This window comes from Drosophila hydei, unplaced genomic scaffold (assembly GCF_003285905.1).
Source record: "Drosophila hydei strain 15085-1641.00,03,60 unplaced genomic scaffold, DhydRS2 tig00000211-arrow-pilon, whole genome shotgun sequence".
Taxonomy (NCBI): Eukaryota; Metazoa; Arthropoda; class Insecta; order Diptera; family Drosophilidae; genus Drosophila; species Drosophila hydei.
The window spans coordinates 3,013,077-3,026,474 of record NW_022045685.1 but is presented as its reverse complement, the minus strand read 5'-3'; the positions used below and the strand labels follow the sequence as shown (position 1 = coordinate 3,026,474).

At 44.9% G+C, this 13,398-nt stretch overlaps 1 protein-coding gene across 3 annotated transcripts; it reads left to right on the top strand.

Annotated features, from left to right (window-relative positions):
- The first annotated feature begins 2,439 nt into the window (after window positions 1-2,439).
- LOC111598431 (low-density lipoprotein receptor-related protein 4) lies at window positions 2,440-13,112 on the top strand. 3 transcript variants are annotated; one of them, XM_030223441.1, is made up of 13 exons: window positions 2,440-2,532; window positions 4,097-5,670; window positions 5,738-5,859; window positions 5,920-6,111; window positions 6,173-7,638; window positions 7,867-8,082; window positions 8,140-9,365; window positions 9,426-9,817; window positions 9,895-10,020; window positions 10,077-10,194; window positions 10,247-10,742; window positions 10,804-10,961; window positions 13,040-13,112. In XM_030223441.1, exons 1-13 carry the CDS (start codon window positions 2,481-2,483, stop codon window positions 13,067-13,069), a joined length of 6,168 nt encoding a protein of 2,055 aa, XP_030079301.1. In that variant the 5' UTR covers window positions 2,440-2,480; the 3' UTR covers window positions 13,070-13,112. The 3 variants fall into 3 exon arrangements, with proteins under 3 accessions (XP_030079301.1, XP_030079299.1, XP_030079300.1); XM_030223439.1 differs by lacking the exon at window positions 13,040-13,112 and adding an exon at window positions 11,519-11,674; XM_030223440.1 differs by lacking the exons at window positions 2,440-2,532; window positions 13,040-13,112 and adding exons at window positions 3,964-4,041; window positions 11,519-11,674.
- The last annotated feature ends 286 nt before the right edge of the window (window positions 13,113-13,398 follow it).

Below are 13,398 nucleotides of genomic sequence, written 5' to 3'. Positions count from 1 at the left end.
ATGGCCGAGTGAGAGTCAAGTGTGCGCTCCCTGCATGTAACTCAATGATAAAAGCTTCAAACGTGATGTGCCACAACATTTTTGCCAGCGAAAGCTAAGCAAAGCCAGCGAACTTTTGCCAAAAACAAAAACAAAACCAAAACCAAAACCAAAAACAAAACTAACAAAAGCTTGCTCAGAGCGAATGCGAGACAAGGACTACAGCATCAGCAGCGCTTGCCGTTACAGTTACAGTTACATTTACATTTACATTTACATTTACATTGTTTTACGCAATCGATGCTGTGTGCGTGCGCAAGTGAGCGCAAGCTGCGGCTGTGGCTGCGGCTGTGGCTGTGTATGGGTGAGTTACGCTCGGCCCATTCAGTAAGCCCATTGAGAAACCATTGTATTCGCCTTGTTTATGCTCAGCCAACGCTGGCTGCAAGCTTTTGCCTCCACGCACACAGACACAGGAGATACACACATACGCAGAGAGATACTCACACAGACACATACGCACGCATCAGTGTGTGGCACAATTGGCTCAGCTGCGAATTGGGAGCAGAATGCCGACTGATGCTGCTGCTGCCGCTGTGAATCTCTGGCTATTTCACATTTTTCGTAGTACGGAGCACGGAAGCAGACGTTCCAAGCCTTGAGCTAACGCACGTACATCACGACGCTTCGACAACAACAACAGCAACTGTCATAGCTACAACGACAACAACAAGTTACATGGAACTTCAGCAGGGACTTGGCCAATAGTACAAAAAATTAATAAAAAGGAAAAACGAATAACGAAAAACGAAAAACGAAAACCGAAAAATAAACGCAGAAAATTTTATTTAATTTTAACTTCAATTTTTTTTAAGTGTTGTGCGAAGCGAATCGATGAGGCAAGCAAAAGAATCAACAGAATTCCGACCACATATGTACACACACTCACACACGCTCGCACACACATCATTTGGCTCAAGCGAACAACTCGATAGTGCTGTGCTGTGATTGGGCAATTAATCAAAAAAAAAGTAATAAAAAAACCAAAATCTGAAGTATAAAAAACAAATCTAAATTTTGCATAAAATTTTGTTGACTAAACGGCTTAAGCCATTAAATACATAATATGTATGTATCTACATACATTGTGCAGTTCGTAGGTGTGTGTGAGTGCGCATGCTCCACATAATATTTTATTTAGTGCAGCGAAGGCGAACTCTCAATAGCCAAAGGAAAACCGCAAATATTAACAATAAAATAGAGTGAAAAAAAAATAGGGAAAATCAAGTTTAGTTTCGAAAATTGAGCGTGAAATTGGAAAAAAACGCTCTAAAAATAAAGTAGGAGGCGCTTGGGCAAATGCCGCCTCCGCATTCGCTGACGACTTGCAGAGTGGGTGTTTCCCACGCCGGACACACACACACACACACACACACGCACACCCACATATACGCCGTTATAAAGTAGCTAGTGGCCACAGCATCAGCTATAAATATACATAACTAATTAGTGTTTGACACTTGAAACTTAATAAGAAAAACTAATTTTTAAAAATAAAAAAAAATAAAAATAAATTAATTGAGCAAGCTTTAAATATTGGACAACATTTCGTTTGCGGCTCAAAGCAGTTGCAACAGGCTTTTTTTCGAATTAAAAGCAAAGCAGGAAAAATTCAAAGTCTTTGATTGAAATATTATAAAAGAAAAGAAATATAATTTCGCTGTAATTTCTACTCAGAAATATAACAGTTAATATTATAAGTAATTAAGTCAGAGAGATAATGAAATAGAATATTCCGTTTATCGATTGACAGCAGAAACAAGCTCCGCTGGATGCGATCCCTCAACTACATAAATAACTAAAATAAAAAGGAACAAACAAAGAAACAACAAATATTAAAAGCGCTTATGAAATAAAATGAAGACTGATGTATGAAATGTGTAACAAGTGATATGTTAGCTTGAGCCGAATCGTGGATTAGTGCGGGCAAATGTTTTATGCAAATTCCGTTTGTCTTAAAACGCCCAACATCAACAACAACAACAACAACAGCAATAGCAATAGCAACAACAACAACAACAACCTCAACCTCAACAACCTCGCCAGCAGCAGCTGCAAGAAGAAGCAACGAATTGGCGTGCCAGCGTATACCGATGTACATATGTATGTATGCCACTGTACATATGTATGTACATACGGTCTTGTGAATGTGACACCTACGCAACGCGAAGCGCATTAAAGTGCGAACACAGCAGCCGCCAACACAGCAGCCCAACTCCAATCAGTAGCACGTCACACGCACGCGCCAAAAACCACTAAAACAAAAAGAGACAACAACAGCAGCCGCAGCAGGAGCAGCAGCAGCAGCCACAGCAGCCACAGAAGCAGCACCAGCAGCCGCAGCAGCAGCAGCAGCAGCGCCGTGCGTGCGCTCCATTGTGTGCGTGTGCGTGTGCGTGTGCCTGTGTCTGTGCCTGTGCCTGTGTGTGCGTGCGGTGGCAATGTATTTGCTAGCCTTGCCGTTTTGCCCTTTGGTGTGCCTGCTATGCTTGTGTAAGTATATTATCTCTGTCACGTACATCCTCAACACACACACACATACATTTATATATATAAATATACACCCACACAGTCAGCATGCTTTTGCGTACTTATCAATGAAAATTGGTATTAGCATTAGCATTAGAGCATTCTCTAGAGATTAAGTGCAAATTTTAAACGATTAGCCAACTAGGGGCCGACAGGCATTAATAAACTGTCTATTTATAAATGCCATCTAGCCATATATATATATATTCATATATATATATATATATTTATATATAATTTCTAACCATTGTATTGCTTGCATAATTTTGCTCTTCAATAAATTTGAATTTCATATTCAAATTGTTTACTTTACCTTTGTTGCTTTTCCATTAACTTTCCATTCTCTTTGGAGTACCGCATTTTGTGTATCCACATAATTAGTATACGCTTATGTATGTTTGTCTGAATGCTTGCTACACCTATGTGTGTATACCACCTGTTAGTTTATTAGCCCACGCACATTGTCAGCCATTAGCACATACCTAAATACATATGTATGCGATTATGTGAATGCTTGCAGTCAGAATAGTTGTGTTAATTAATGCAAAAATAACTGTTCATTCATGTTAAACTAAACAAATGATTGTATTTTGCTGAAGTTATCCAAAATTGAGTTTTGTTATGGATTAAAGTCATACAAAAATTTAGTTTTTTGTGATCTTTTGATAGGTTTGCTCTGGTCTGGTCTTGTCTAGTCTGGTCTGGTCTCCTTTGGTCTTATCTGATCTGGTCTGGCCTGGCCTGGCCTAACCTGTTTGCTCTGGTCTGGTCTGATCGGACCTGGTCTGGCTTGGCCTGGCCTGACCTGGTCTGATCTGGTCTGCTTTGCTCTGATTTGACGTGGTCTGGCCTGGCTTGGCCTAACCTGGTTGGTCTGGTCTGGTCTGGTCTGGTCTGATCTGGTCTGATCGGACCTGGTCTGGCTTGGCCTGGCCTGACCTGGTCTGATCTGGTCTGCTTTGCTCTGATCTGACGTGGTCTGGCCTGGCTTGGCCTAACCTGGTTGGTCTGGTCTGGTCTGGTCTGGTCTGGTCTGATCTGGTCTGATCTGACCTGGTCTGGCTTGGCCTGGCCTGACCTGGTGTGGTCTGGTCTGTTCTGGTCTGAGCTGGTTTATAAATTTATCTATTATTGTAAGCTATTCTCAGAGTCATATCTCAGATATATAGAGGCATATCGGAATTATTGTAGCTTTTAAAATCTATAAAAAGTTTGCAATTCAAGTCTATTTTGGATATCTATCAGAATGAAAGGGAAATTATATTAAAACTTCAATTTGAAGCTTCAAACTTTAAGCTTGATATAATATGTATTTTATGCGTATATATTTATATATATTACATATATATTATATATAAGGAAAAGTATTCTGAGCGAGAGATCCGGAGGAAAATTCATTGATAAGAGACAAACAAAAATATATAGCATACTTTTGAGCATAGTCGATTAACATCATGCAACAAGCCAGCAAACGTACATCGTTCATTCCGCTGCAAGCATGATAATAATAAAATATGTCCATTTACAGGTTTGGGAATCGGCGACTTAACGCATGGACTTGGTGAACAGTATGATCGTGGCATAAACAACCGCGGAGGCGGCACCGAAAATACTCAAGAACGTCCACAGCACTGGTATCAGCCAGCTCATCCACGCTCGGCCAATGCCAACGGACATGGTGTGCACGAGGATGAGTTAACCGACGATCTGCTGCACAAGGAGGATGATCACGACTATCTAACCGCATCCGACTATCCGCCCCATCATGGGCATGAACACGAACACGAACATGATCATGATCAGCACGAACATGAGCATGAGGGTGAGCACGAGCACGAGCACGATCATGAGCACGAGCATGAGCACGAGCACGATCATGATCATGATCATGACCATATTGATGATAATCTAGAGGATATTGGAGATGGTAGTAAGATGTATGGTCATGTTTATATTAAGGAGCCAATGATACCTCATAAGCCGAGCGTTACGTCCGGCACTGGAACAACTAGCTCAGGCGATACTCCGAAATTCCGTAATGTAGGCGCCCAGGGTGGGCGTGGGGACATGTATGTGGTGCGCGAGTCGGACAGGCAGACGAGCACACGGGGGCGCGACGGATTCGTGGCGGGCGCCAGCAACAAGCAAAAGGGATTCCGGCCATTCGCCAATCGAGTTGTGGTCCACGACGATCCACGGCAGCTGGGCCAGCCCGGCGATGGCTACAGCGCACCGCCGTCCACTGGCTGCCACAATACATGCGAAGAGTCGCAGTGGCAGTGCAGCAATTGCCAGTGCATCGAGTCGCATGGCCGTTGCAATCGCGAGGTGCAGTGCACCGACGGCAGCGACGAGTTCGACTGCGACAACATGGACGACATGATGTCCAAGCTGCAGAAGGAGTGTGAGCAGAGCGGCCTCCATGTCATGTGCCCAAAGACTTATCGCTGCATCAACAAAGACTGGCTGTGCGATGGCGACGACGACTGCGGCGATTACTCCGACGAGACGCACTGTGGCGCCCGCACCAACTGCACCGAGGATCAATTCGAGTGCCAGAACGGCTTCTGTATTCCGCGCCAGTGGCTGTGCGATGGCGAAAACGATTGCAAGGACTACTCGGACGAGGCGCACTGCAATCGCAGCAGCTGCACCGACGAGCACTTCACCTGCAACGATGGCTACTGCATTTCGTTGGCCTTTCGCTGCGACGGCGAGCGCGATTGCGATGACAATTCCGATGAGATGAAGTGCCCGGCCGTCATCAACAGCTGTCCGGAGGGCGAGTTTAAGTGCCGCAGCGGACTGGGTGGCGCCGGTGGGCCCAGCGGCCAGTGCATTCTCAATCGCTTTCGGTGCGACGGCGACAACGACTGCGGCGACTGGAGCGACGAGGAGAACTGCCAGCAGAAGCCATCGCAGTGCACATCCGGCGAATACAAGTGTGCGGACGGCACCTGCATACCCAAGCGTTGGAAGTGCGACAAGGAGCAGGACTGCGATGGCGGCGAGGATGAGAACGATTGCGGCAACATGAGCCCGGAGCATCCCTTGACCTGTGGCCCTGACGAATTCACCTGCCACAACGGACGTTGCATTTTGGTAAGCTCAATTCAATGGTCAATGGTCAAACTGTTGACCTTACCCTAATCAATTCACTTACTTTCAGCGTACGTGGCTCTGCGATGGCTATCCGGATTGCTCATCGGCGGAAGACGAGGTCGATTGTCATCTGCTGTGTGATGCCGGCCAATTCCTCTGTCCGGCCAAAAAGAATATCACCAATCTCAAGTGAGTGTCATAGATCCAATTCCTACAGAGACATCAATAAAATGCCCAAATCTCGTGCAGAATTTGCGTACATCAGAAGCACGTGTGCGATGGCCAAAACGACTGTCCACTGGGCGAGGACGAGGTTAACTGCCCCGTTGAGCAGAAGTGTCCCGAGCCCCAGCAGTGCGAGCAGCTGTGCATCAAGACGGCGCGCGGACGAGACGAATGCGCCTGCCGCCTGGGCTACCTAATGCATGCCAACAAGCGCAAGTAGGTTCCGCAGCATCCTCCTTTGTATCTCACTACTAATCCGATTGTATTTTGGGCACAGCTGCACGGACATAGACGAGTGTCAGTATCTGACGAGCCCCGTCTGCTCGCAGAAGTGCCACAATACGCTTGGCTCGTTCGTCTGCTCCTGCGAGATGGGCTACATACTGAGGCCGGATCTGCGCACCTGCAAGGCGCTGGGCGGCGCGATGACGCTGCTAGTGGCCAACCGGTGGGACATTCGGCGCGTAACTCTGAGCAATAACCGTTATATGGCCATAGTCAAGGGCCTGCACAATGCGATCGCCCTGGACTTCCATCATCGTAAGGGTCTGCTGTTTTGGTCCGATGTCTCCACTGATGTCATCAAGATGGTTAACATAAACGGCACCCAGGTGCGCAGCATTATCAAGTGGGGCTTGGAGTCGCCGGGCGGCATTGCCGTCGACTGGGTACACGACCTACTGTTTTGGACCGACTCGGGCACGCGACGCGTTGAGGTGTCCAATTTTCAGGGAAATTTACGTACGGTGATAGCTTCGAGCGATCTGGATAAGCCACGCGCTATTGTTATTCATCCGGGCGAAGCTCTGGCATTCTGGAGCGACTGGGGACCAAATCCGAAGATCGAACGCGCCCACATGGATGGCTCGCAGCGACAGGTGATTATATCGAAGGGCGTAACCTGGCCCAATGGCCTGGCCATTGATTATCCAAATAGCAAAATATATTGGGCCGATGCCAAGCAACATGCCATTGAGTGCTCCAATTTGGATGGCAGCGAACGCATCAAAGTGCTCAGCACCCATCTACCTCATCCATTTGCACTTACCATATTCGAGGACACGATGTACTGGACCGACTGGAATACAAAGACTGTCTCAGCTGCCAATAAGATAACCGGAAAGGGTTTTCGTTCGGTGCACGAGAATTTTCACTTTCCCATGGACATACATGCGTATCATCCGGCACGCCAGCCGGAGTATCAGGATCGTTGCCAGAAGGACAGACGTGGAATGCGCGGCGGCTGCTCCCATTTGTGCCTCCCCAACAGGACATCTCGCCGCTGCGGCTGCCCCATCGGACTGTCGCTCAAGGACGATGGCAAGACCTGCAAGAGTGCCCCAGATAAGCTCGTGTTAGTGGCACGCCGCAAGGATATACGCTTACGCCAGCTAAATACCAAGCCCTCTGGACCGAACGATGTCGACATGATTGTGCCACTGGACAATTTGAAGCACGCCGTTGCTCTAGATTGGTGCAGCGAAACCGATTTCATTTACTGGACCGACGTGGAGCGTAGCTCCATCAACAAGGCACATCTCAATGGCAGCTATCAGCAGCGCGTGGTGCACTCCAATTTAGTTTCGCCCGTTGGCCTGGCTCTCGACTGGATCACCGACAAGCTGTACTGGACAGATCCATCAACGAATCGCATCGAAGTGGCAACCACAAATGGCAAAATGCGCACGCTGCTTGTTTGGGAGAAGTTGGATAAGCCGCGCGACATTGTGGTAAATCCGATTGGTAAGTCTCCCTAAAGTATATGATATATATTAATACTATGCAAGCGACTTTCACGTCAGTCTTTTACCCCTTAAGCAGTTTCAAATTGATGGGGTAAAGCTCTACGGAACATAGTAGTCCTTACTTTTTTGTGGCACACAAGTGTAGAACTGTTGGAACTTTTACTTATTATTATATTTCTGACGAGGATACTTCAATAATTTAAAATGCTTTACTTTAAAACAATAGATGGCCTTATGTTCTGGTCGGATTGGGGCGAGGAGGCGATGATCGAGCGAGCCAACATGGACGGCGCTAGTCGTGTGATCATAGCATCGAAGAAGCTCATCTGGCCCAATGGACTCGCTATCGACTACGATCAGCATAAGCTGTACTTTGTGGATGGAGGAACCAAGACCCTGGAGAACATGAACTTCGATGGTAGCAGCCGCAAGGTCATCATCAGTAAGTAGAAAAACTCTCTTTGGCAATCGAAGTCCAGGCTAATGGCTTGTCGAACAGATGGACTGGGCCATCCCTTTGGGCTGGATGTGAGCGGCGGCCGTGTGTACTGGACCGACTGGGACACCAAATCGGCGATGAGTGCCGATAAGATGACTGGCAAGAGCGTCAGCACGGTTATCGCCAATACCAGTGACCTAATGGACATTAGGGTCTTCCATCGCACACGTAGGCGTGTCTACAATGCATGCGACAAACAGAATGGCGGTTGCTCCCACCTTTGTCTCCTGAATCCGACTAGCTTCACGTGCGCCTGCGCCGTTGGGGTGCAGCTGAAGGAGGATCGTCGCACCTGCTCCGAGGGTCCAACGAAATACATTCTGTTCGCCCATCGTATTGATATCCGTCAGATCTCCTTGGACTTTGATCATCTAATCGATGTGGTGCTGCCATTGCCACCAATCTCGAATGCAGTTGCCCTCGATGTGGACCAGAAGACGGGCTACATTTTCTGGTCGGACACCATTGAGAATGTGATCATGAGCTCCAGTGCTGACGGGCTGCACGTACACAAAGTGATCGGCGAAAGTCTGGAGAATCCTGATGGGCTAGTCGTCGACTCAGTCGGACGTATGATCTATTGGGCCGATGCTGGCCGCCATACGATTGAAGTGGCCACGCTTGATGGCAATAATCGGCATGTGATTGCTTACAAGGATCTTGAGTCGCCGCGTGGCTTGGCTCTCGACTACGAGGCGGGCCTACTGTTCTGGACGGACTGGGGTCACTATCGAAAGATCGAGCGTTCACACTTGGACGGCAACGAGCGCTCCCGCATTGTGACAGCCAATCTCGGCTGGCCGAACGGACTTTCGCTAGACCTAAAGAGCAAGCGCATCTACTGGGTGGACGCTCTGCGGAAGACCATTGATTCATGCGACTACACGGGCAATCAGCGCAAGTTGATCATGTCCGCGCTACATCATCCCTATGCTCTGGCGCTCAGTGAGGACCACATCTATTGGACAGACTGGAAGTCGAAGGCTCTTCACATGGCTGATCGTCGTCAGACCAGCACCAAGCGCGATGTCATGACCAACATTGACGGCTTAATGGATATTAAAGTGATTATCAAGCAGCCGCTGCAAACGGAAAATGTCTGCGGACGCAACAACGGCGGCTGCTCACATCTCTGCCTGCGCAACCCGGCGGGCTATTCGTGCCAGTGCCCCACCGGACTCAAGTTGCGGGAGAATAGCACCACAGAATGCCAAAATCTACCAGATGTAAGTTGTCCCTTTGTCATTGTCGGCATTTTATTTCATCTGTCCACCTTGCCCGCTTAGGATTACCTGCTGATTGCGCTGCGCTCGGGCATTGGCATGATCTCGTTGAATAGCGGCGACTATATGGATGTGGTGCTGCCCATCAATGGGGTGCACGGTGCCGTTGTTCTCGACTATCATTACCGCAGCAATTGGCTATTCTTTGCGGACGTCAACATGGACGTCATACGTAGGGTCAATCTGCTGAACCTTACAGAAAGCAAGGTGGTGGTCAGCACGGATCTGCTGACTCCGAACGGAATAGCCGTTGACTGGATTGCCGACAATCTCTACTGGTCGGACACAGATCGCAAGCTGATTGAAGTGGCACGCCTCGATGGTAGCTGCCGTAAGAAGCTCATCACAGAAGACCTGGGCGATCCTCGTTCTCTTATCGTACATCCCTCCAAGGCGTAAGTAGCTAGGCTAAGATAATATGATAATATATATATATATATATATATATAAACATTGGTGTTCATTGCTGCAGCTATTTGTTCTGGTCGGACTGGAACTCACCATCGAAAATCGAGCGCAGTCTTTTGGATGGATCCAATCGTACGGCCATTGTCACATCAGGCATTGGCTTTCCGACAGGTCTCACCATTGATTTTAAGTAAGTCCTATGGAAACAGCAATTCATTGTGCAAAACTCAATGACTTCATCTGCAGCAACCGACGTCTGCTTTGGGCCGATGCACTCGAGGATAACATAGGCCAGGTTGATTTCAATGGCAAACGCCGCCAGACAATTGTGCCCTATGCACCACATCCGTTCGGCCTGACAATGGTAAGCGAGCGCCTTGGTTTCTTTATGCTTATTTCATATGTCTCCTCTACAGTTTGAGAACAACATATACTGGACCGATTGGTACAACAAGTCCGTGTACCGATCACAGCGTGAGCCCCGCCTGGGCTACAACTATCCGTTTGAGGTGCGCGACGCTCTCAGCGGAGCGCTCGACATACGCGCCGTCTCGCTGCAGCGGCAGGCCAAGACCTGGAATCAGTGTGCCCAGGAAAATGGTGGCTGCTCGCATCTGTGCTTCTATCGTGTCGTGGATTACGTGTGCGCCTGTCCAGACCGCACGGAGAGCGATGGCCGCATCTGCTCGACAACACCCAAAGAGTTTGTGCAGGCGCGTCTCGAGAGCGAACAACAGCCGGACTACTCAGACGAACTGACCGACGATGCCTCCTCGACTGACAACCAGAATAACCACAACCAGCATGACGATGACCTCAAGGCCAAGGAGAACAGCCAACGCGAGTTCTTTGTGATCGTCGCGCTAGGCGTGGTCATTGTCATGGTTATCATCATAATGCTAGTGATATTTAGTAAGTTAAAATGACAGCCAGTCAGTTGCTTTCGATTGTCTATTAACATTATTGCCTACAGTGCTCGCTTTTAATACGAATCGCAAAAAGGCGAAGCGCAATTCACGCGGCTCTAGCCGCTCTGTACTGACCTTCTCTAATCCCAACTACAACGTGGATGGCACCCCAATGGAGCCGAAGACGAATATCTGGAGACGATTCAAATATGATAAATCGCATGTAAGTTCTATGAATGAATATGAATGCTATGGGTAAAGGTGGGCATTCCTTACATTTTAGACCCAGTCGACCCAGTCAAGGCTAGCTTAGTCGATTTGATAAGCGCTTAGAACTATTTTCTTAGCAATTTTTGTTACAAAAGTTTTGGATGTAACACGTATCTTACTTAGCTGGAATATCAATTCATTGACTTAGGAGTATAGAAAGCATAGTAGTAGTAGCAAGCTCTTAAAGTAAAAATCCAAGTACAGTGAGAGAATAGGCTCTATGTGAGCATATATCTATAGGCCTATCATCCCAAGCGGCATGTAGAACCACATATGGTTACTTGGTTCAGTTCCCATTCCCAATTGCCCCACAAAAACATAAGACAAGTAATTACATGAGTTAAAACCTAGATTTAAGCGAAGACGATACGAATCTCCTTGGCAAGAGAAGCTTGATTATCTGGGAATACCTTTAGCCTATCTATCACTAGCTAGACCATTTCTATTTATCTCCATTTATATATTATCTTTTCTATAAATATATATATATGTATATATATTTGTCACTAGGAACGCGCCGGGGTGTACGAGGAGCGTAGTCTAACCACGGAAACTGCCTCGTCCAGCCTGTTTGTGCCAACGCCATCGCCGATGGCGTCGCCGTCAACAAAGACTATGCAACTGACAACGCTATCGACTATCACATAAATTGAAAAAAAAAAAAAACAAAAAAAAAAAAAAAAAAAACAAAAGCAAAACATGAAACGTTACATAACTCAAAAAAAAAAAAACATTAAGAAGCATTCCATAAAAAACAAAAAACAAAGAAAACATACTACATAATTATTAATACCATTTTGTTACTATGAGAATGAGATAATGATAAATAAGCTGATAATGATAATGGTAATGATAATGATTATGATTATGATTATGATTATGATGATAATGATAATGATAATGATAATGATAATGATAATGATAATGATAATGATAATGATAATGATAATGATAATGATAATGATAATGATAATGATAATGATAATGATAATGATAATGATAATGATAATGATAATGATAATGATAATGATAATGATAATGATAATGATAATGATAATGATAATGATAATGATAATGATAATGATAATGATAATGATAATGATAATGATAATGATAATGATAATGATAATGATAATGATAATGATAATGATAATGATAATGATAATGATAATGATAAAGACGATGACGATGCTGATGTTGTATGTATAGGGCAAAAGAAGCTGATGCGCTCAGACTCTTTAGTTATATATTCGGTTTAGGTGTAATGCTTTGGTAAAGGCATACATAGGTATGTATATATGTATATGTATATGTATATATATGTATATGTATATATATATATAAATTATCTGCCGAACTGGCTGTGTAATTTAATTGAAGAATAGTAAAGACTCAGGCCTGTTACAGACGTCGATTTTGATAACGTTTCATTTGTATTTGAACAGTCAGCTATTTATGCCGTGATTCTACTTGCCTGAAACCAAATAAAAATATAGAAGATATGTATGTATGTAGTAGGTATGTATGTATGTATGTATGTATGTATGTGTGTATATCTGGGTAGTCGAGTCCTTTCAGTACCAGTACACTATGTGTTAGTACATCTTATGTATATATAAATACATATGTATATGTGTATATATGTTTTCAACTTATACTATATGCACTTATCTGTACCTAAGTATACATTTATCTTAAATTCGGCTTAGTTTTATCGAGTGTAAATAAATTGAAGGGGAGCGAAGTTTTTCACTTATGATTTCTAAACGATTTTTGTCTCGTTTTGGTTTATGTGTAAAAATAGGTCAGACAAGGCAGGAGATACTTGAGAGCGAGAGTGAGAAAGAGCAGCTGGTGTGTAAAACAAAGAGAGAGCGATGATAAAGTAAAAATGCGCTTAAATAATAGAAGATTTTAATTTAAATTCAATTTGATTTTATTTTCAAAACTCACACGTATTTCCAAACTCTTTTATAAATAATAAATGCACACTTATATAATTTTATTTTCTTATTTTTGTTGTTTTCATAGATGCTGCTATTTCACTCTAACCCATGCTAACACTGAACATTCGCTAGAATCAAAAAACAAAAAAAAAAAAAAACAAACTGAAAACTGAAATGTAGTAAACCCATTTAAAAAAAGGTTAACTCACTGTGAACTTCCAAAGATTCACAATGTAATTTGTTTCTCTCTTCGTTGTATTGTTGTATTTTTCAACACTGGTTATACTGAAGACCTGAGAGGCGGGCAGATGTGTAAAAAAAAGTAGAAGCAACCCATAAAAGAAAACACAAAAATTTGCAACTCAGTTGCCAAGAATTGTAAATGTTAGTTATACGCGAGCAAGTATTATCACGTTATAAATGTGGCTACAATCGTTAAAAATC